The sequence below is a fragment of the Biomphalaria glabrata genome, chromosome 9, assembly GCF_947242115.1.
Source record: "Biomphalaria glabrata chromosome 9, xgBioGlab47.1, whole genome shotgun sequence".
Taxonomy (NCBI): Eukaryota; Metazoa; Mollusca; class Gastropoda; family Planorbidae; genus Biomphalaria; species Biomphalaria glabrata.
Genome location: NC_074719.1, coordinates 21,083,285 through 21,107,834, shown reverse-complemented (window position 1 = coordinate 21,107,834; position 24,550 = coordinate 21,083,285). Strand labels below are relative to the sequence as shown.

At 34.4% G+C, this 24,550-nt stretch overlaps 2 protein-coding genes across 6 annotated transcripts in view; one reads left to right on the top strand and one right to left on the bottom strand.

The window, feature by feature from the left end:
- Positions 1-1,764: 1,764 nt before the first annotated feature.
- LOC106074105 (fatty acid-binding protein, heart-like) lies at positions 1,765-17,097 on the top strand. 2 transcript variants are annotated; one of them, XM_056042072.1, is made up of 6 exons: positions 1,765-1,952; positions 6,667-6,755; positions 7,829-7,907; positions 8,389-8,482; positions 14,576-14,680; positions 16,435-17,097. In XM_056042072.1, exons 2-6 carry the CDS (start codon positions 6,680-6,682, stop codon positions 16,492-16,494), a joined length of 414 nt encoding a protein of 137 aa, XP_055898047.1. In that variant the 5' UTR covers positions 1,765-1,952; positions 6,667-6,679; the 3' UTR covers positions 16,495-17,097. The 2 variants fall into 2 exon arrangements, with proteins under 2 accessions (XP_055898047.1, XP_055898048.1); XM_056042073.1 differs by lacking the exon at positions 1,765-1,952 and adding an exon at positions 2,107-2,150.
- Positions 17,098-17,982: 885 nt separating this feature from the next.
- Positions 17,983-24,550, bottom strand: part of LOC106060190 (dynamin-1-like) — a 29,248-nt gene continuing 22,680 nt past the window's right edge. For 2 of the 4 annotated variants that reach the window (XM_013217989.2, XM_056042063.1), the window contains exons 17-20: positions 24,141-24,197; positions 22,300-22,493; positions 21,647-21,787; positions 17,983-21,193 (exon numbers count right to left, since the gene is read on the bottom strand). In XM_013217989.2, coding sequence (XP_013073443.2) covers positions 21,118-21,193; positions 21,647-21,787; positions 22,300-22,493; positions 24,141-24,197 — 468 coding nt within the window. In that variant the 3' untranslated portion in view covers positions 17,983-21,117. The remainder of the gene's footprint in view (positions 21,194-21,646; positions 21,788-22,299; positions 22,494-24,140; positions 24,198-24,550) is intronic. The other 2 variants (XM_056042061.1, XM_056042064.1) reach the window with 1 other exon arrangement.

Genomic DNA, 24,550 nt, shown 5'->3' with positions numbered 1-24,550 from the left:
ATCTATTTAATATGCAAATAAGTGGAACATAATTTAAAACAACAATTAATAAGTAGTTTTTCATATTATCGCGTAAATGGCAGATTTGCACTGCATACATGGACCACATAACTAAAGGAATTTTTTTTTCTTTTTTTAAGGAAATGTTGTTGTTGTTTTGTTTTTTTGAGGCTTTGAATAAGAGATTGACCTTTTACAAAACAATTAGATAATCATTAAAATACATCAGGTAAGCCATGTTCATATCTAACTTCACATACACTTTCACCTATCCCTTGGTCTGCTAAAACGGTTTGGGCACCACAAAATATCTGTCAGCCTTCTTTCTCCATTCTTCTCTGTTTTTTGTCTTTGATAGAATTTCATTCTGATATTCTTTCTGAAAATATTGAAACCTGCCTTTTTACCTGCCTGGATGGACCACTTCGGAGGCCGATTTTGAGTTTGTGTTTCCACACAAACTGTCTTTGCAATCTTTTTTTTTTTCATTTTAATGGAACCTGTAGGGCGAAACCCCTAAATGTTTTGTGCTGTTTCCTAAAACGTTTAAATCTCAAAAACAAGAAAAATGTTAAAAACTTTTTTTTTTGTAGCAGAAAAGACCATTATACAGGTTACAGAGCGATTATTTTGCTTTCAATTAATGTTAGATTTTTTACCATTCGTAACATATATTCATGCATAAAAATATTAAAACACGATTTAATAGACGGTTCCTGCTACTTGATAGCTGTATGTTATTTAGTTAGACTGCAACTGAGAACCGTTTTCCCCTTTTTGTCTACAGCTCGAAAGCCTCCACTGTTCGGGCAGACGATAAGCAGGACCGCAAGAATTGTTAGGACTATGGACATAGTTTTCAAGGGTCTAGTATTGGATGTGAGTGCAGACAGATGCATGATGTCTGAAGAAAGAAATATGGTTATTGATTTTTTAAAATAGGTTCTGGTATCAACACAAGAAGGTTTTTCTGTTATTTTTGTTAACATTAATCTATGAATTATTACGTCTTTGAGTCAATCCTTGATACAAACAGGCGGTCACTGGTCAGACATTTAACCAAGAGTCATATATGCTTGATTTAAGGATAGGCTAGTGGCAATACTGTAACGGAAGCAGGATGAAGTAGAGATATTCCAAACTTAGGAAGGGAGACAATCATTCACCCCCACATTATCTTATAAAATACAGACGTTATTTCAACAACAATAATTTTTTTTTTAAAGATGGTCACTCCCTACGCGTCACTCTAGACATGGAAGTAAATCAATGCCTTAAACTCTGCCAAGTCTTTGGTTTTCCTGGCTGACTCAGGCAACCAATTCCTTGCTCTAATAGCACTAGGGGAAGGAATATTCGTACACGTTTGTCCAAACATATGGAACAAGAAATGTTCCATTATCTTTACGTCTTTAGTATATGAGCATTATTTCAAGTTATGTAATAATTATTATTATTCCTATAGTTCTAAGTAAGCTATATATAGATCGTCCATCGTGGTTCCTATAATTCTACGTAGAGCACTGATGATCGCCACCATTTCTCCTCACTCGTATTCATTAGATATTGTTTGTTTTTTTTCTTCTTCATTCTATTATTAAATTAAATCCACAATTCCAGGAAGCTTAATAGTTCATCCTATTATTTAAAAGAAAAGCTGTGTGTATGAGTTTATGTGTGTGTGTGTGTGTGGGTGCAATGTCGTGCGCTCTTACGTGTGCAGATAAAATGCGAGGGTTGTGACTGCGCGAGCGGTATAAATTAGATGAGCGGTTCAGAGGCTTAGCCCTGCATTCCAGCCAGCCGAGTCTGTTTATTTGGTGAACTCGACAACAGTTTAAAAGGTGACGTCTGTCTGCACTGGCTTGGCTTATATATATCTAGGACAGTGATCGTCTGGGAGAAACTTTGGATTAACATCTTGAGCTTCGACAGTGATAGAAAAAAAAAAGGTAGACTATAATTATTTTTTTTTACAGCGCGGCTTACAATTTTTGGTATGTTTAGCTATAAATCCTAATCGTTTGGGTGCAAGTCCTGTTCTGATTGTAGTTTCACTTGGGGTTTAAGGTGTTCGTGAATCAATTCGGGCTAAATGAGCATTTTGGAAGTAAATGTGTTTAGTGTTGTGCTAGCTTCTCAATACTCTCGTAAGTGTGACTTATGTAAGCATGTGACATAAAGTTTTAGATGTAGAAAGAGAACTTTATTTTTAAGTAACTCTTTTGTTTGAGTGGTTCTCCCTCTCAAAACTATTTCTTTTCACTATGTAATGAAGTCACAAATGATCGGTTACAATGAACATTAAGATTCTTTGTTTAGGGATGAAACGTGTCGAAAATGTTGATATGATCTCCAGACCGAAACAAGGTTGGGCATCAATATTTTAGGAGGGATGAGAAGAAAAAAAGGTTGGCTTCCGAACCGAGGGGTCTTGGGTTCGAATCTTGGGATTTATTTGATTCAGCTGAGTCCAGCCAACTCTGATGGGTACCTGGCATTCGTTGAGGAAAGTAAAAGTGGTTATTCATTGTGCTGGCCATATAATACCCTCGTTAACCGTCGGTCATAGAAATATCGCATTTACAACATTTGACCTATGGATCGCAATGTCTGAAAGAGTTACTTTGTTTTTTCTAAATCACTGCTTAAAGTATAATTGTTAGAATATTATATTTAGGTCAATCTATAAGACTTAGACAAATTTTGCACCTGCTGGTCAATGCTCGTTCTTCATGTCACATCACATTCTGCCCGGACTCAAAAAGAAACCTAAACCAGAGATTCATCTGGGTGCATCCAATGTCTTTCAAGACAAAGGGAGCCCTATTATCCATAATATTTATTTCAAAGTTTAGGTTAGGGGGTGAATAGGGCTTTATCTTAATTATGGCCCTTGTCCCTCCTTAAAGCTTAGTATATTTAAATCCCCTATTCCATACGGAGGGTAGTGAGACATCGGACATCCCAGGGCTGGCTGTATCCCTGATGAAAGTCATAAAAATATTTTGAGTTTTCTTCACAATGTCCAACAGTCTTGATAGAATCAATGAGGTCATTGTCAGATTGATCTATCAATTCTAAGTGGATTAACTTACGTTCACTATGCCCATCAAGCTCTTTTCGTGATTCAATAAAAACATAAACCAAAATATTTATTACTATTAATGGGCAACATAACGTTATTATATTTTATAAGTATAACACAGTAAAAAAAACAACAACATATAACATCACATCCTTAAAAATATTTATAATACAAATAAAAAATGTGTGTCTTAGATCTATACAATTGTCAATCACATGTATCGATAACCTCATGGTTATTCCCCTTGTTTTGACATTTGCCTTGTTTCACATGCTCTTCAAATGGTAGAAATGTTGGTAGTTGCCAAATGTGAATAATCTCACTGGTGTCAAAGGGCAAAGTACGCATCACATTATAAGCAAACGCAGGGCATCTCACATAAATAAACCTAGAACGGTGAGAACAAAGTTTAAGTTCCTAATCAGTGAGCATCTACCAGCGTCAGACAACTGTTGAATGACTTGCACAAATATCTAGGCCCTATATTACTGTAGGTATATCAAATTGAATAACTTGTCTTGTAGTCTATTTTAGATATTAACTGATACCTGATACTTAAATGTCTATATTATATTGTAGCATAAACATGCACACATAAATCGCTATGAAGATGGTATGAAATCGAAACATATTTCCAAAAAGGCCATTGAATTAATAATGTTTCTTAAGATGTTATTACATTCCCATATCATTTCAAAGTTTTCAATCAAGTCATTAGCGGCTACAAATCTACACAAAGTCTAGTTCTAGAGAATGAGAAGAAAAAAAAAGCTGATATACATGCTTTGAAATTTTTATTTGAAAAGAGTGAACGTTTACTAAACTTTAATCAGTTTTGTATAAAGCTTTGTCTTGTTATCAGTTGTATTGCAGTTATATTACACATTTTTTTTCTAAATATTATATGTACCATACAAATCACATGATTCGCAAACGTTTAACGTGATTACTTATATTTTTTTTTTTAATGGCAAATCAGCAAACAATCCTTCAACTAAATTATTTGAGTCAAACATTTTTTTAAGCACTTCAGAGATCAGAATATCATTTGATGGTTTCACAATCACTAAGTGCGTGAGTTCCTGTTTGAACACTTTGTGTTGCCTACGCTCAGACATATCCGCTACACTCTCTAGTGACGACGGTGTGAATTGTGTGGGCAGATAGACTTCCTCTTGTGAAGTATTCATGTCTGAATACTTCCAACTATTAGTATCAAATGAGACAAGCAAAATATAAACAAACTTAAAGGGAGGGGGACGCCCGCTTACATTTACTACCATAAATAATTGTGTAAAAATTCAACTTGATCCGAGAATGGATACAATTATCTAAGGGGAAAAATCCCCAAATATTTTCCATATCTCTGAATACTGAAGAATTCATTACCCTTGGCATTATCAAACAACATAATTAATTACCAGTTATTAATTGACTTATTGGTTTATTTTTTTTTATTGATTCATTTATTCTCTTCGCCAACTCATAATTGTGCTAAGTTTCAACATGATCCGAGAATGGGCGTGGGAGAAATAACGTGTTCAAACATTTTACCAGACAAAGTGAGCTGCTACAAGCTTTGTTGATGAAAAAACAAAACTCAGAGGCTTACATACATTATACATTGCTTGAATGCAACTATGTTTAGGCTAAATGTATACTCAGCGTCTTTAAACTGAATACAAGCAAAGCAATTTTAAAGGAACGAATGTCGATATTAGAATGCACGTGCATACTTAGGCATTGTGTCCACCAGGTGAAAAATAATTAGGCATTGTGTCCACCAGGTGAAAAATAATTAGGCATTGTGTCTACCAGGTGAAAAATAATTAGGCATTGTGTCCACCAGGTGGAAAATAATTAGGCATTGTGTCCACCAGGTGAAAAATAATTAGGCATTGTGTCCACCAGGTGAAAAATAATTAGGCATTGTGTCCAACAGGTGAAAAATAATTAGGCATTGTGTCCACCAGGTGAAAAATACTTAGGCATTGTGTCCACCAGATGAAAAATACTGAAATAATTATTTTTTTTTTGAAAATATATTCTTTTAGGTTAAACAAGTAAAACATTTAAAACAATTACTTCCTTTATACATCTTATAGTGCAATTGTTTTTCTCTTGATAACTAATAAACTGGAACATTTTTATCCCATCCTTTTCTCCCAATTCCCCCTCCACCCCCACCCCCCGAAAGAATCCTAGTTAAGCGAATGTATAGATCTACTACACTTTATAATATTCCAGTGATAGGCCTTTAGATTTACACCTAGAAGACGATGCGCTAAATTTTCTGGAACATTAATTTACCAAACTATTGAATCAATAATGCCTTATATTCGAGAATTCGTGAACGCGATAATTCCTTTCAAGAACGTGAAAATCGTTTCAAACCGATGTTGGATCTAGGTCTAGTTTTCTAGAAAAAATTAAATGTATTAAATTTGTTACTTTGAAAACTATAAATCATCCTCGTCGGAGTTTCCCAGTGTGGCAAACTAGACATTCTTTTCTCAGCGATATATGCTACATCAATTCTAAGAAAATCGTTAGAGACGTTCTGGATATCCTTGTCCACCCACCCAGCCTCTTTTACTCTCCATGACGTTGTGACTTGAATAGAGGTTAGTGTAAAAAAAACAACACAACTATTATACAAAGATACGAAACATTTCAAAGGTCAAGCAGTTAAATTACTGAGAAGTCTATACAATCTACGTAAAAAAAAAGATAGATGTATGAGCAACAAAGTATTCTATTTTTAATAAAGTTACAGTTACTTTCCAAGAAAATCTCCGTTGCATGAATGTTTCGTGTACATGATAAGGGAGGCAATCCGCTAATCTGTCTGCTCATAATGAGTTAGGCCTCCAGTTGTTCAAAAAGCCTGATCTCTAGCCTACAAGAGTTATGGTCTGTTGTAACTCTTCAGTTTTGAAGTACCCGCTGGCGCCACTCAGTGCTCAAATAATCAGATGCTATTCTGTGTTCTCTTTTGTAAGAAAGTGTTGGCTTAAGCTCACGTGTGTAATTGGAAGCATTTCGCGATGACTTCATATTATTATTATTATTATAATATTTCCTATAGCAACATAGATCAACATTCCACTTTCGTTTTTTTTTCTAAAATGAACTTTTATTTGTGTAAACTTTGAGCTTTCTTGCCTAAAAATCAAGGGAGATTACATGTGGCATCACTATGATCATGTGCACGAGCAAACATGCTAAATCGAGTCTCTTAGACTATAGAACTATAGGCCTATATGGCTCTGTGCTGAGACGTTTTTTTTTGTGTTTTGTTTTATGTTAATGGCAAGGCAGTTGAATATAATGTATTGGGACTAATAGGTAGAATCAAGTTAAAGAGGAATCGCTTACACAATCCGAGAGACTGTGGAGAACGGAGTATGGAAAACCCCGAGCTAAATAGCAATATCTAAATTTAACTCTTAACTCCCGCACCGCTAGAAAGACACCCTACCCCAATCTACGTTTCACTGTGGAAAACTGTTATGAAGACTCAAAGGACTTTCTAAATGTACCACTTAACAACCTCGAAGAGATGTTTTTTTTTCCAGACAACTTCATATAATGGACGCTTTCTATGGAACCTGGAAAGTTCAGCTAGACAAGACAACAGGTGTTCAGGAGTTTGGTAAACTGTTTGGTAAGTCAAGATTTAATCACTCACAAAAAAGTTGGAAATAGGCCAAAGTTTTAAGATTACTTACATAATAGCCTTGGAGGCGCTGTGGCTGAGAGGTAAAGCGCTTGGCTTCTGAACCGCGGGTCCCCGGTTCGAATCCTGTTGAAGACTGGGATTTTAAATTTCGGGATCTTTGGGCTCCTTTAAGTCCACCCAGCTGTAATGGGTACCTGGCATTAGTCAAGGAAAAGTAAAGGCGGTTGTTCGTTGTGCTGGCCACATGACAGGCTCGTTAACCGTGGGCCACATAAACAGATGACCTTTATATCATCTGCCCCATAGATCTCAAGGTCTGAAAGGGGAACTTTACTTTTTTACATAAAAGCATTGAGAAAAAAATATAAAAGGGGAAAATTGATAGTATTTGTTTATTTGAATTTACTATTTGTATTGCCGACAATCGACAAATTCCAATGTCCTGGTTTCGCCCACTTCTGCCACCAAACGGTTTACTCAGACGAATATATGGATCATGTAATAGTGGCTGTCATAAAATATATTATTATCAACACCAAAACTTTCCTGTTTTTTACTCTGCATATTGAATAATATGGAATCAAATTTCAACAAAATAGATCTCGCTAGAACAATGTCATATTTCAATTAGCAAAGTGACAACAAAAGACAATTTGCGAATTCAGAAGGGACATTGTTTAGCATGAACATTTATTCTATTAGCCAACTGGGGATACTCTAGTGTGTGTTACCTTGGGAGGTCTCTATATCTAAATGTGAATGTCAGGTTGTTTTGAGAGCAGCAATAAATTGTGTGAAAAACAAAGGACAATGGCGAACATGGCTCTTCCCAATGAAATTCTATACGGTGACATCCTCACTTTGTGAGACTATAGAGAAATAATGTAACTACAATCAGAAACACATCTAGATTTATTACCCTAAATGTAGTTATTGGTGACCAATTGGTGTTATCTCCCATGGTCCAGCTATTGCTATTGCTAAACGTGTGTGAATTGACTAACACTGCATTTTGTTGTTGTTGGTATTCCTATTGCAACTATATTGTTCCATTTTAGGTTGGACTGATGAGAAAATAAGCCAATTTTTATCGATGGAATATACACTTCAAGTTCAGGCCACCGCTGATGGTACTAGGTAAGCCAAAACTTTTATTAATTGTATGTATATAGATTAGAAGAAAATTAATGTCAGAACTATATAGGGACCTTGGGGCGCGGTGGCCGAGTGGTTCAGCGTTTGTTCATCCAAACCTGGTGTCCTGGGTTCAAATCTCAGTAAAGATTGGGATTTTTTCATTTCGGGTTTTTAGGGCGCCCTGGTGTCCACCCAACAATAATGTTTACCTGACTTTAGTGTCACTCTAGTTGGGGATAGTAAAGGCGATTGGTCGTTGTGCCGGCCAAATTGACACCCTGTTCTTAAACTGTTGGCCAAAGAAACAGATGACTTTAATATCATATGCCTTATAGACCGCAAGGTCTGAAAGGGAAACTTTAGTTACTTTTATACAAGGGTCTTATAACCTAAGTGCTAGCTCAACGAGTTTACTAGCTAATGATTTCATGTACATGAAGTTTGTATGACACCTTGTAATAATTCTTATTCTCTCCATCAGATGTATTGTTGACTACGGTGTTGTGAAACTTGAGTTCTCTTTCAAACTGGGTGAGCCATTCGACTACACAGGAGTAGATGGTCTCAAAGCCAAGGTAATGAAAACATCACGGGAAAGTACAAAACTAAATGTATACCTACAATGGATCACTAATTACAGATATTTCGTTGTAATAGATGTAGAAAAGTGTTTTAGAGTGAAAAAAAGATTCGGATCTGAGAAATAACAGAAGCATTTATTCTAACTTGAACCGGGCCCATTGTTATAAATCTGTTTGAAACAATAAACAAGTCTGTTCGGTTTGGTGTGTACGCCTAACCCAGGCAGCAGACAGCGAACAGGTGAAAGTCCTGCTTTCAAGTTGTAGCCTGGTGGATGTTAAGCACAGTTTGGGGTGGCGTCAATTACACCAGTGAGTTCTACATTAAACATTTGTTCCACAACAAACACACATTGAGAGTGTACGTGTGTGTGCTCATAAAATTAGGTCGATGTATTGTGTGTGTTTATAAAATAGAACATCAAACATAAACATTGCTGTAAGGTTAAGACATAACAAAGGCGAAGAAAAAAATTTCATTCAAAAGTGAAGATTAATTATTTCTTCAACTAAATCCTAGGCGATCTTAAAAAAACAACAAGGTAAACATTAAAAAAAAAAACTTTAAAAAACAAACAAACAATAAAGCTCATATTAAGTGTATTCGTATCAATTAGTTTGGATCAGTCATGCAATTATATACATGACTAGCAGTACACACCGGCTACCCTCATTGATTTGTTTCCTGGCTTTATATTGCTTATTATGGCCGGAACACCCTTTTTTTAAAGTGTAATATTTACAATGAAATTTCATGGCCCGCTCTCTCTCTTTCTCTCTCTCTCTCTCTCTCTTTCGCTCTCTGGAACCTCCATTTTGTTTTGTTTTTTAACCTGCGCATTGTAATTTCTCCTTCATTAAGTTTTTGCTTCTTTTGGAAAGACCCGCTTTCTAATGCGCCCCCGACACATAGACGCTCTCATAGTTTGGGCCCATTAATTTTAGTAGCACTTTAACTTATCCGCCCCCCACCCCCGCCAACAACAAAACGTTGGTCCTTCTTACACATTCCCGTTCCCATTTCTAAATCAATCTTGATATTATGCTATCTAAATGAAAAGCAATACCAATTCAGTTTTAGTAATAGTAATCGTTTTTTTTTTTAAATAGGCCTCTAGCGAAATGACATGAGATCTAGATTTATCTTTTCAATGCTACTTTAATTAGTTTGTTGTTGCTTTTGATAGGGTTACAAAGCACCATCTTGCTCTGCTCTCTTTCTCTCTTGAAAAAAAGAAAAAAGACGCTAGATCTATCTTATTAATACTATCAATACTGTTATTTTTATTTAGACGGCGCCTAAAAGGAATCGGAAATGACGTAGGCCTAAGGTATATTAAAATAAGTATGCGAAAAAAAATCGAAATTTGTAATATTTAAAAAAAATGCTTGATGCGCATTTTAGGGAAATACCGAAAATAAAATACAAAGGTTTGATAGAAAGCTTGCGATTATTCGCGACTACTGTCCCAATGTTGCGATTCTGTCAAAACCATCCTTAGTGAGAATAAAAGGAGGCAAAAGGAACCTGTGTATGAAATTTCAAGTGGATACGTGCGACAGTTGAAGAGATTTCGTGATCCCATTACCCAAGCTAGGAAACTTACGAATGTGAATAGCTCAATACTTCTGTCTTCTGGACAACCAAATTGGAGAGAGTTTTAGGACATCCATAACAGTGCGGCAAGGATGCATTTTTAACATATTTCTGAAGCATATTTTGATGGGAACTCTATAAAGATTTACTCCCAACTTGATCATAAATGGGCGGCCTATTTCCATTCTGTGGTTTACATAGCACAATACTTCAAAACTGGATGCTACAGCTAGAGCAGTTGGCATGGGGATCTTACTTGAAAACGGATTGCTACAGCTAGAGCAGTTGGCATGGGGATCTTACTTGAAAACGGATTGCTACAGCTAGAGCAGTTGGCATGGGGATCTTACTTGAAAACGGATTGCTACAGCTAGAGCAGTTGGCATGGGGATCTTACTTGAAAACGGATTGCTACAGTTAGAGCAGTTGGCATGGGGATCTTACTTGAAAACGGATTGCTGCAGTTAGAGCAGTTGGCATGGGGATCTTACTTGAAAACGGATTGCTACAGCTAGAGCAGTTGGCATGGGGATCTTACTTGAAAACGGATTGCTGCAGTTAGAGCAGTTGGCATGGGGATCTTACTTGAAAACGGATTGCTACAGTTAGAGCAGTTGGCATGGGGATCTTACTTGAAAACGGATTGCTGCAGTTAGAGCAGTTGGCATGGGGATCTTACTTGAAAACGGATTGCTACAGCTAGAGCAGTTGGCATGAAAAGAGCAAAATACTAGTTTGTAGTGGAGATATTGTAAGATGTTGCATACAGTTAAAAGGCTTTATTATAAGAAGTTTACTCATTTCAATACCTAGGGTCAAGCATAACAAGAGACGGGGGATCAATATAAGAGATAAAAACCTATTTAAGCTTAGTATCAGCTGCCATCACCAAACTGTCGAAAATCTGGAAGGGTAACATCAGCTTCCTAGTGAAATGAAGACTGTATTCTTCGCTAGTAACCTCTGCACTCCTATATGGTTGTGAAAGTTAAACACTAAACACTGAAAAATGCTGGTTATCAGATATCAGGAAAAGAAGACAAACGAGCGTGGACTTGTACAAGTCAACCCTCTGGCTGGCTAATAGGAGCTACTCCTCTATACTGTGAAGAGACGAAAGCTGAACTGGTTTAGTTATTTTGTGAGACATAACTCGCTATCAAACATCATTCTTCAAGGTACGATGAAGCCTCAGTGTAGGGAGCACGAAGAAAGGGTCGTCTAAAGAAAAGCTGGTTGGATAACAGAAAAGAATGGACCGGCCTCTCACTTGATATCCTGCTAAGAACAGCTGCTGACCGGGAAAAGTGGAGGGATTTGGTTACACAGCACCCGTACGAAGTAAGTCAAGGGACGAATGAGATCAGAGGCTAGAGGATACTTTTATGTGTACTGCACTGCAACATCTACATTTTCTATGCTCTTCTGTTTATAACACAAAATAATTTCGTCACGGAAGGAAGCGTTAGACTTTGACTCAACGACTTTTATATGTATTTAGTTTAGCGTCATTGACACGGTTTAGTTTACCATAATTTATATGTAATAATTGGCATTGAAAACATACTGAGCTGGGGGGGGGGAGGGGTTAATTCTGTTCTATTTTTATAGTCTCTTGAATGTGACGTCACATCCTTATATGTGTAAATAGCCTCACCTCGTGTCCTCTCTCATAATCAGGGTAAAAAAAAAATAAACTTGGACGGGAGCCCTATGTAAGTTAATAGCCCCCCCTCCCCTCCAAATGGTGGGCTATAACTTTTTTGAGTATTAAGGTGTGGTGGACTTCAATATAACCTACCAGATGTATTTTTTAAAATTGCTTTAGATTCTTATGTTATCTGATAGTCGATAAAAAAAAAAACGCTTTAAATTTTTTACAAAGAATTTGACAGATTTTTTGTCTGCTTTCAATTACACTTTTCTTAACTGCTTCAATGAATCTTTGCTCTTACTGAAATACATTTCACATGCTTCATTAAGATTTGCAAATTCTTGATAAATGATTAAGTAAATGTGATACAAATTTTCTTGATACTGATTCTACCGATCGGGAGATGTCAGAGCAAAAGGCTTTAAAGACTCTTTTTATGAACGTGGTCGAAGTTCTGCTAGTTTGATGTCAATAAATACCTGTCAAATTACGTTGTTATTGATATTTTATACTGGAAAAGCTTTGATTTCAAAACGAGTTAGAATAGGCCTTTCGTCTCCCTCAATATTATCTAGACCTTTGTTTAAAGCTTACCATCAACTAATTGATAGCATCTAGAGATAAGATAACTTTAATAGTATATTAGGTCTATATGTACAAATGGGGGAAAGGCATACTTACAAACAAATATTGCAAGTATTTGGGGCTGAGGAATAAATGCCACATAAATATTTGACAAGACAGAAAACTGCTGCAACCGTTTAACACAGAGATAATTTCACCAGATGGTTTTCTACAAGCTTTGCTGATGATAATTATAACGAAGGTAGACAAGACGAATCAGAAAGTACATAAACCAAGAGGCTGGTGTCTAGGTAGGCGTTCAGCTTCTACATTATCTACTTGCAAATACCAGTGCCTGCCACAGAGAAAGGGAGCATTGTCGAAGATAAAAAAAACAAAGGGTGAGGGTAGCCAAAAAAAGAAAAAGATAACAAAGGATATCTCGATTATTTCTTATAATGGGATGTGTGGCTGAGAGGCCAAAACCGCTTGGCCACGTAAAAAGGGGGCTAGAGTTCGATTCCAGATTCGAGCAGAGTTGTGTTTGTTGAGCTCATTCCAGATACCCCCTCCACCCACAAAAGAGATTGGACCATTGCTCACTGAGCATACTATAAGCATGGAAGATGCGCAATACAAAGCAATCTTATCTTATCTTATATATTACAGACGTTACTTAAAAAAAAGAAGATAATTACGTCCTACGCATTTCATGTGTCAATCTAGTCGTGCATGTTAATCAATGACTTAAACTCTGCTAAGTCGTTGGTTTTCCTGGCTGATTCAGGCAACCCACTCCATTCTCTAATGGCTCTATGGAAGGAAAGAATTAGTTCTAGCGTGTGCAATAAGAAATGTGCCTCTATTTTTTGTGTCTTTCTGACTATTTCATTCGATTTAGTTTTTCTATTTGTAAGTTATGTAAAAAAAAATGTCCTTTGAGGGTCTTCTTAAATACTTTAAAGACTACAAATATAAATATTTGACGCTCACGAAGGCCTCGTGTCCCAAACTCCATTTTTTTTCCAATGGTCCAGTTTTTCTTATGTGTGTATTACATTATGTTGAGTTACTCAAAAACACATAGGCCAAATTTAATAAATATAATGTCGCGTTATTGAAATAGATATTTAGAGGTTTGAAGTGAGGGATTTAAAATAAAACATTTGACGAAACCTTAAACAAACAAACGAGCAAGTTATCATTCAATATATTTGTATTTTTTTAATCCACTCGCCAAATAATTGTATTGCTCTGTAATTGCAGATTTAGGAATATGTTTCAAAATGTTTCAAGGGAAACCATTTGACTCATCGTTACACGCGTGTACCTTCTCGACTAGTGGTTTTGTCTTCCCCCTTGCTAATAGTCTCGTTTCTTACAACTATTCTGAGACGAGTGTTTTTGTCTTCCCCCTTGCTAATAGTCTCGTTTCTTACAACTATTCTGAGACGAGTGTTTTTGTCTTCCCCCTTGCTAATAGTCTCGTTTCTTACAACTATTCTGAGACGAGTGTTTCCTAAGTAGTTGTGATAGTATTAGCCACTGTAGAATATGTTCAGATGTTTTATACAACAAGAAGAGAATGAATGCGAGAGAGAGAGAGAGAGAGAGAGAGAGAGAGAAGAAGAAGAAGAAGAAAAAGAAGAAGAAGAAGATAGATTGTGGAGAGTTTAGGGAGAGAAAATGATAGAGGGGTTTATAGAATAATATAAATGTCAGACAGTAATGGGGGAAGGGGGAGGGGGCATGACAGAAGAAAAACAAATGACGTAACAGTTGTAACAAAAAGTTGTGAGAATGATAGAAACGTATCAGAGAGAAAAAGAGATTAAAGGGGATTACGAGATAGTAACAGAGAGAGGGAGAGAGAGAGAGATTGATAAATAGATATTGATACAGAGAGAAAGAGATTAAGGGAGATAAAAAGATAGTGACATAGATCGATAACGAGATAGTAACAGAGAGAGAAAGAGATTAATGGAGATTAAGAGATGGTGACATAGGTGAAAGAGATTAAGGGAGATAACAAGATAGTAACACAGAGAGAAAGAGATTAAGGTAGATAAAGAAGTAGTGACAAAGAAAATGAGTCAAATAAAGTTTGGAGGTAAAGTAAGGGGAAAGAATGATTGAATGACTAACAGAGATGGACAGGTATGTCACGAAAAAGGGATGGGAGAAAGAGAGAGAGAGAGAGAGAGAGAGAGTAAAAGAGGGATATATTAGTTTCTGCAAGCCACTAACTTCATTAGATGTTTCTCATTTTCAGTGCACACCTACTTTAGATGGCGGAAAACTTTTGGAAACTTTCCAAACAGACGCAGGCATTGCCTGGAAAACTGTCCGAGAAGTAAGCGGCTCTACCATGACAGCTGTAAGTGTTCTATAACATATTTCTGTCCCTTAGTTACAATAATACATCCGGTTAATTATCAGATGTCCGGATGTGTGCTCAATCCGGCAGGCGTAGGTCTAAAGTGTTTAAATGCCCGGCTTTCAATTTGTTGTTAACTGTTATTGCATTTTATCCGTCAATTGAACTCAATCATCCAGAGCCTATCTTCTAATTGAAGCGTAAACTTACAAACAACAGGAGGTTTTACACCAGAATTCATGAACTAGTATTAATATATTCAAAAAGTAGGTTAAGTTCAAAAGAAACAGCTGCTCTGATATTCACTCTATGATATTTTCTTTTCCCGGCTTGACGCTGAATGAGCTTTGATCAGCGAAAGGTTGTAGCTGATCCAATAGCTCATTTAGCGGCATTAAAGATCCACAAGTAGTCTACATTTTTGAAAATCATAACTACTTCGAAAAATCGTTTTGTCTGCCAAATAGGCATTCCGAACACATCCAAGGGACACAACAATCAACTATATAGGCCTACTTAATAAAGTTTGTGAAGACTTCCAAAAGTAAAAGTTCCCCTTTCAAAACTTGCGATCTATAGAGCAAGCAGATGATGTAAAGGTCATATGTTTGTAATGAAGGTGCCACAACGACCAACCGCCTTTACTTTTCCCCAACTAATGTCAGGTACCCATTAGAGCTGGGTGGGCTGACAGGCTCAAGAAATTAAAAATCCCAGTCTTTACCAGGATTCGAACCCGGGATCCTCGATTCAGAAGCCAAGTGCTTAACGATTATTTCTTTACCTGACAACATAAGAATCAATTAAAAAACAAAAACAAAAAAAATAAATTAGTTAATTGACTATTGGTAATAAATTAAATTTGTTTGGTATCTCGAACAAGGGAAAGAAATAGTACTAAACTGAAGTGGTGGAATAAGCCAAATTAGTCCCCTTAATATGTCATCTCTATTGTGCGAAATTTCAGCTAAATCCGAGACAGTGAGTCTGAGAAATAACGTGTACGAACATTTTACCAGACAGACAAACAAAATGTTAAAAGCTTTGTAAAAACATGTACCAATTCATGTAGTGTTCGGCTGCATAAAAAAAGCATGGGAGGCAACACACAAAATCACAGTGGTCTGCACGTGATCACTTGGTTTTGGTATGCTTTTGTTTTTCTTTCTCCATAATTTAAATGGATTGTAAAGGCAGCTATGTCTTTGTCTTGGCATGAAATCGCTTTACAATTGTTACGAAGCCTATAGAAACTCACTCTGTCTGTCTGATATAAAGTATGCACTCGTTACGTCTCCTACACCCATTTTCGGATCAAGATGAAACTTCGCACAATTATTCATAGACATATACAAGACACGAATCAATTTTTAAAAAAGTCATATTTTGTTTAATAGCAACAAGGGAAACTAATACTTCAGTTTTAACATATATGGCTAAATTTGTTGGGTTTAGTCCCCTTAAATAATTGTTAACGCGATTTCTCCCTCACACATTCTCCGATCAAGTTGATACTTGAAACAATTATTTATTTTACCTAAGAAAACATGAATGATGAATCAATAGACAAAATAAAAATATACTCAATTAGTCAATTAATTATTGATGATTAATTAATTTGATATTGAATAAGGGAAATAACTTGTACATTATTAGATAGTAGATATATTTTTAAGGACAGAGTTCTTCCCCTTCTAGATATTTTTTTTTTTTTAAATTATTTTTTATCTTTTGTTTGTTTTCTCAATCCATAGGTTACAAGTTTAGTTGGCAATGACAATGTGAAATGTATTCAAGTATTTCAAAAAGTTTAACTTGAAGCCACAGCTCAAACAGTCTAATTTGTGCAATTCTAAGTTTTTCATTATTTAAATGTTGCTTTCTAGTTTTGTTGAAATTTAAACCTATGCTGAGTATTAAATGATGTTAAGCAGTTGTTTTTTAATTCCTTTTTTTTTAAAGTTAAGTTTGTGACCTAATGAATTTATACATCTAGTCTACATGTAATGTAAGTTATATCTCTACTTTTGTTTTGCTAAGTACAAATCTAGATACCTCTATCATCTAATTACATTTATTAGAATGATTAACTAATAGATTCATTCTTCAGTGTAAAATTTGATCTAATGGTATACACAAGAATATCATAAAGAATATAATTTTAGTCATTCATTTGTTAACAACGGGACCATCATATTGATTGTCCAGTATTCTCTTCCTATATACTTCCAAAAGTCATCTCACCAGGGCGCACAGCTTCTACTTGCTGTTTAATTTCATTAACTCAGCCATTAAGTTCTTACACATCAAATTTTTTTTAACCTTTATATCAATTTTTTATTTAATTTGTATTTTGATAAATTTTATTTTAGAAATATAATAAACTCATTGAAAATAAAATATTTGTATTTATGTCATTATCAGCTTATCAATGTTTTATTAAGGAAACCAAATTGTGAATTCAGTTGCAGCAATACATATTGATGTATAAGTTAATGTTGAAAATATAAGAAACTCTTAAGACTTTATCTCAACATTATTGATAATGTTGAGATAATAATTGTCTACAGTAAATGTGTTTATTTCATCTTGTTGTCTCAAAGACCTAGACACCCATGCTCTTTGACTACATGCCCTACTTTTCCTTTTCCTAGGCTTGAAGTTTTAACATTGGATTCAGGGATGTTTCTAAATCTTAAATCTGGAACAAAAGAATCTCAGCCTTCACTATTGAATATCTTAGATACTAAAGCCAAACCTTTTATCACTTGGCTGGTATAGCCTGACATCATCTATGAGGCAGTTTGATTTGATTGGAATCTGATTATAAGTTGATAATCAAGTTATGAGTCTACTTTTCTAGGCTGCCATTAGAAAATGGAATAGGTTGTCTGAATCAGTAAGGAAAGCCAAACACAACTTAAGATTTCAATTCTGAATAGCATGCATGACTAGGTTAACATTTGGACATGTTAAGGATTTAAGAATCTTCTTAGAAGAAAAGTACTTAGAACTTATCATCTACCAACTTAAATGAAATGTACTTAAAACTTATCATCTAAGAAATGTACTTAGAACTTAGCATCTACCAACTGAAAAGATCTCATTTCAAAAGCTTTTAGGCAAGTTTAAATAACAAAATAAAAACAACAACAAAATCTACTATTCTATAAGTAATTTGTGCATTAGGATATACCTTGGCTCACTAGCTGCGTCACAATAAGCTTATCCAAAGACACACATACTTTTCTTTATTCTATTTCATTTTCATCTTAAGAAATGTGTATACACTATTCAACTAATTTTCAAAATTTCATTCGACATATAGTCATGTTTATTGTAAATGTTGTGAGTACACAAACAATAATGTACAATTTCTAGTGGTGAATCAAATGTCATGAGCTTCCTTTGAAAATAAACTTGAAAAAAAAAAAAAAATAAATTAACATAAAAATTAATAGTAGACACTAGAAAAAAAAAAAAAATCATTGCTAAAAAACCCACAATTTTAACAAATAAAATGCAATAAATTAAAATACAAAAAGAAGCTAGTAAGCAATAATACAAATACAATTGTTATAATGCTTTATGTATTGGTTGAAATGTTCAATTGAGCTTAAAATTTCTAAGTTAACCAGTTCATTAAATTTTGTGAAAAAAAAAAAAAAAAAAATTGGTTTAAACTTTTGAATAAATCATTAGAATAAGCTTTAGATCAAAGATGATGAAAGGGTTTAAAGCTTTTTGTGATTTTCAATAATAAAAGTTAAGATATTTACACAGAAATAAATTAGAAACGTCCAAAAACTGCTATTGTGTTAGCATTAAGTGAGAAATGAAAAGCTTAATGTCTTGTGCAGCTATGTTGGACAAAATAATGCCAGATTATCTGTAAACAGTGACAGATAACATGAAATTATACTCTAGAGCGGATTGCACACATAAAAATATGAATAAAACATGTTGGAAAATAGGTTCACATTCACCAATGATTTCATATCATTGTCATTAGTTAGAAGCCTTGATTGTGAAGCCTAGCAAATCAAACATCTCTCTTACACAATTCAGGTTTCTTGAATAACATAAGACAACCAAAGGTTACTCAAAATTAACAGTAAAATAGACCAAAATAAAATAAATGTGTGAATGGTCAATACAAGCTTTTGAAAGAGTGAAGTCAACAAAGGGGAGTGCACTCATGCTAAGTTTATTCAGACACTTGGTACAGAAGTATTGCTATAAGTGAAGACTCAATCCTAATTCTGACAATTACTTATTTTTACAAAAAGTTACAATAAACCAACATAACAAAAGTGAATGTTTAAAAATATTTTTGATGTACAATCTGAATTGTGAAAAAAAAAAACAATTTGAAGAAGAAAAACCGTTTTGAACACTTTACATTTCAATCACAATGAAGATAATTTGTTCAAGTTGGTTGGGATACAAAACTGGTCTCCAACATGTGAATCAGAGCCTAAAACTAATGTTAGATAGAATGACAAAAAAAAATTATTTTGCTACCCAGTTCTTGAAAATTAAGATATGAGTGTCACATTAAAACATCAGTTCTAGGGTTACTGAATGAAAACACATAAACTTTTTAGGTCATCCAATAGGAGACAATATTGGCTCATCTAATGGGAGACAAATTAATGGATTTCTGGGATAAAACAAGTTAAGAAAATCACATCAAAGTTTTTTCCCACAAGTATTAATTTGAGAATCCTGAATAACTAAACCATTTAGCTCCTGTCTAAATCCATTGGAGATCAGTGAATGACAAATGGCTATTTATAGTATTCCAAGAAAAATGAAATAATGGAGGTGATCCCACAACATCAAGCACAGATTGACACTGTTATAATCTAACAGGCCGTTATCACAGACCAGCCGCTCAAACTAAAGCTACACAGTTTTCTACAAGATACAGTCCACAGTTAAGTAAGAAAAGTATGAAATCATCCATTCGAATGACATTTATCTAGGAACTAAGCGAAACTGCTGCTTTTACAAAGTCATAAACCATGATACTACTAACATCATTACGGGTACACTTGTTTTCATTCGCTGAAAAATGGTAAACGGTGATGAGTAACTACTTAGTCCAATGCTTAACAATTTTTTAAAGGCAATTTTATTTTTAAGAACTCCATTCACCTTAATTAAACATGCAACATAAGTGGTTAGTGCTTAAACTTGCCCAAAATTTCTCTAGAGGTTGATAAACGGTGAGCTTTTCTAAGCAGCACTCTTTTAAGTTTGATAGAAAGTTGATCACATGTATTCAAATAGTTGTATATATTTGGTGATAATTATGACTGCTTCAGCAAATGTTTCACAAACTATATGTATAGAAAGAGCAAAATGTTGATCTATGTTACACAGGACATAATAAAGTGATAGTGACTAAGACAACCTTTAGCATAACACACAATAATAAACAACCCTTAAGATTTGTACATGTGCATTTGTAACAATAAATACATAGGAAGGGGTGGCGGGGGAGCATGGGGCTCTGGCTACAGAGACAAAACATTGTTAAACAGCACAACTAAAAGTCTTCTAAGTAGAGGATACAGTGACTGGGAAACTAAGCCTAACACAAGAAGAAGAAAACTCAACCATACAGCCAACAATTATTCGGGAATGTTCAGGTCGGTACTATATTGTTATCATATATAGAGTCACTGACAAGCTCAGTTCTCATCTACAAGTACTATTTAGTGTCAGAGGGGTGAGGGAGTAGGACACTTGCCTATCAAATGGATTTTCATTTTCTTGCTTTAGATATTTTACTGCTCTGTGGTCCTGGCTATCCACTTAATAATAGAATGCAAATTTACCACAAAGCCACCACTGACTACTCTACCATCAAGATAATATGAGGTAGTGATAATGTGTATGTATAATGCCAAAAGAAAGCAAAAAAACTAATGGCAAGATTTGGTGTCTTAATATCAATAAAAATAGCCATATTTTCCTTTCATCTACTTTTCAACTCTTTGTTCATGTTAGTCATAGAATACTTTAACAAAGCAATACTTTTACCAAGTATTACATTATTTCTGTTATATTTGTATGAGGTTCAGGTCATCACAGCCTGTTCTGGACACTATTAAATATTCCCTGCAGCCACAAGATCCCCCAGCTTTTGACTAAAATGTAATAATACACCAATCACAATTCACTCACCCACACAATATCCATTTTATCAGCTTAGTTTAACATATTGGTTGTATTATCATTTATAACAAAAAAACATTTTTTGTACATAGGAAAAAAAATTTTGTTTACTTAGTTAACTAATATACATCAATATTCAAACAACTTTTGGGGCTGGCTTTTTTTTAAAAAACAAAGCGCTCCCAAACTATGAACATTAAACAGCATTCTGATTCAAACTTGAAAACCTATTCCAGATTGATCCATGTCTTTTAGTTGGGTCTCTGTGGAACAAGAGGTCTGTCTGGAATACGAGGTACAGGTTTGCTGGCGCCACTGACGGGGCGACTGAAATAAAAAATACAAATCTAGTTTCTTAATTGTGTTGAAATTTTAAATTACTTTTTTAGAAAGTCAATGGGACTATATATTGCATGCATAGAACACTTTAAAAACAGGTTTGTTTCTATCTAGTCTGACAAGCAATTTTCATCTGCATCAACTGTGCCAAAATATGTATCTGTAAGTCAATTCAAAAATATTTAACTAACTACAGCTGTTAGATAATTTCCGCTTTATTGAGTGGTAGGTACGGAAGTCTTACACACAAGAAATGTTCACAAGTTAATTATTAGACAAGTCTTCTGTTTAAAGATTTTCTGTTTAATAATTGTCTGACAATCTAAACTAGATTCTAGTTAAATTGTCTCATTAAGGTCTTTTATGTTATCTATTTGAAACTTGTATACCAGTATATATTAAAAACAGTTGTGTTGAACAAAAATTAAATTTGATACTAACGCAGGAATACTTGGCATGGGCCTGTCTGGAGCAGGTCGGTTTGGCACACCGGGAGCAGCCCTGATGGGTTGAAGTGGTTGGTCCATAGGTCTGTTTGGAAGAGGTGGGGCAGCTCGTGGTCTTGCAGGACTAGGTGGACGACTAAAACAAAATGATACATTAGTTCAAAATAACAGCAATGAATTGCTCATATTTAAGAACTTAAAGAGATTAAGTAAATTAGCAACAAATGTAAACATTGATGAAAGCTCTCAAAGAAATATAAATATTCAAATACAAATACTTGGAGTTACTGAATGTAGGAAATAACTTAGGAAAAATTTACTATTTTTTGTCAAATTAATTAATTTTTTTCTCTCTTTTTGAATGAAGAAAATTATGTAGACTTTTATAACAGTGATAGGGTTAAGGATTCTGAAAAAAGGGGGTGAGGGGCAGAGGTGTTTCAAGGTATTTAGTTATAATAAGTGTAAATGAAGTCCCAAGTCAATTGTTTATTGAAATTGCTGTTGAACTGAACAAGAAAAAGTCACAAGTAAACACAAAACACTCATCATTTCTCAGCTCTAGAGTTTCCTTTTATTGCAGCAAAACATTTAATTAATAGTTCTAATCCAACTAACAAAAAAAAACAAAAAAAAACAACAACATACTTATTGTATGCAGGTCCACTATTGGCACTTTCCTCACTGAGCCAGTCATCTTTGACAGGAGGAGGAGTTGGTGTGGTAACAGTTGATGTAGACACTTCTGCAATAATCTGCAGGGCATCCTTGGTGGCATGGTACATGCGCAGAATTTCTTCACGCCGCTGAGCCTCCTCTGCAGACTCCTCCATCATCTGACCCTAAGAGTGCAAGTGATATATTTATGAAACAGTGAACTGAGTGGCATTTTGGTAATGTCAAGTGCTTACAAACTTTGTAGAATTCATTTTTAATGTAATTTAGAAGTATGGACAGGTAAAAAAAGACTGAAGGTGCTTAATTTAGTTACCACCTTAGGAGAGGAATAGTTAATAAATTGTATGGCAGTCCAGCTTAATCTTTGGAATCAAAGATTATAATGGTCTTTTAAAAACAAAACAAGAAAAATGTCTAGATAAAACACCAAGCTCATGGCAAGATTAAGTAAGACATTTAGGCAACAGATATTTCATAGTCTTGACTATCACATTAACAGCACTGCGTTTGCTCTACATACTACATTAAATACTAAGACATCCAGTTAGCAGAGCATGTTAATAACACACATTGTAATCAAGGTCCTACTTATCTGAAACAATAAAATTAGCTTATCTTAAATTGTATTCAGTTACAGAAGATAATTTCATTGAAATAGAAATGTTTCATTAGGATGTATTTTTTCCTGTATGATTAAAACATTGAAAAACTCTCTCTAAACTTATGCTCTAGAAACTGTATTTATTCTGCATTGATAAAATTATTTTTATTGACAAATTAGTGTTACTTATGTGTGCATTGACTAGATAAAGTAACATCAACAATTAAAAGCTGGACAATAATCTAGTCACATATTATTCCAAAATATGGGGAATAAAATAAGTTAATTAGTGTATACTTTTGTTAGTACTAAAATGATCAACAGGTTTTCAATGTGTAGTACTAAAATACAAGTTATATATCAGGGCAGCATTTTAGTCTGATCAGATCACAATGCTGTAAACTGGCATCTGTTTTATTACTAATTTTCATAGCTTAATTTTCAAAAACGTTTGACTTGAAATTTGTAACATTAACATTCAGTGCTACTTCTTTAATCTAAAAAAAAACTTTTGTTTACTTAAATGAAATTTTGGCTAATATTTGAATATACTTTTCGAATTTAGTCTGACCCTTCATTGTTAATTAAATAAATATTTTGAAATTCAATAAGCATTATTAATTCATTTCTGGATTTGATTATATGCTGTGTGAATGGACCGCAAGTCAGACTGTGAGTTGTAATAGTTCTACATTAAGTAATCTACATTTACTACTAACACACCACAACAATGTCATCTCTTGTCTTTCCTATTCAGTTTTCTATAGTAACTCTCTACCCTAAAACTGTCACAATTTCCTGTCTTACCCTAGCAATTCTTTTGGTTCTAGAATAGAATAGAATACAATAAAACTTTTTCTACTACCTATGTATCCTGATAATATTCAATGTCAATTAGATTTAAAAAAAAATATTTTTCAATTTTTACTGTATCTGAAGCCCAAAAGTCATATCACGACTAACATAGGTATATATTTTGGTAATGGTAACCAATTACAATTTTGTTTCTGTTCAGTTGTTTAAATTATTATTTTTTTTTTTTTGAAAATGTTTTTTTTTTCACAACACAAATATAATTAGCCAGGTATTTGAAACCAAAATGACACAAATTTAAAACTAGAAGGGCAGCAAACAAAATCAGTGATGAAACATTCAATAGTGTTAGTGTCTATGTGTGAGAAGAGGGAGGGACGTGGAGGTGAAAGCCTACCTGATCTCCAGCTGAGTACAAACCAGGCATTAGATCATCTTTAATAAACACCTTCATCTGAAAACAAAAGGAGCAGGCCCAAGCAGCCTAAGCTGTACTTAATCCATTTTTTTTTTATCTGAGCCAAGCCAAAATAAAAACTAAAATATCTAAGTTGTTCAAAACTTGACCAACACTTCAGTGTGCTCAGGTTATTAGATTTAGTTTCCCAATTATAGTACTTTGTATAGATAAGTCCTTTTAGCATTCTTAAACTTTCAGAATGTCTTGTAGAAATAGTTAATTAGTTAAATTTATTATATACACAGTACATTTATGTTAGACATTTGTCTTCCATATTTTAAACTACTATTATTTATAATATTTGGACTTTAAACAAGTCAAAAGCTTCTTGTTTAGGAAAGCTCCAT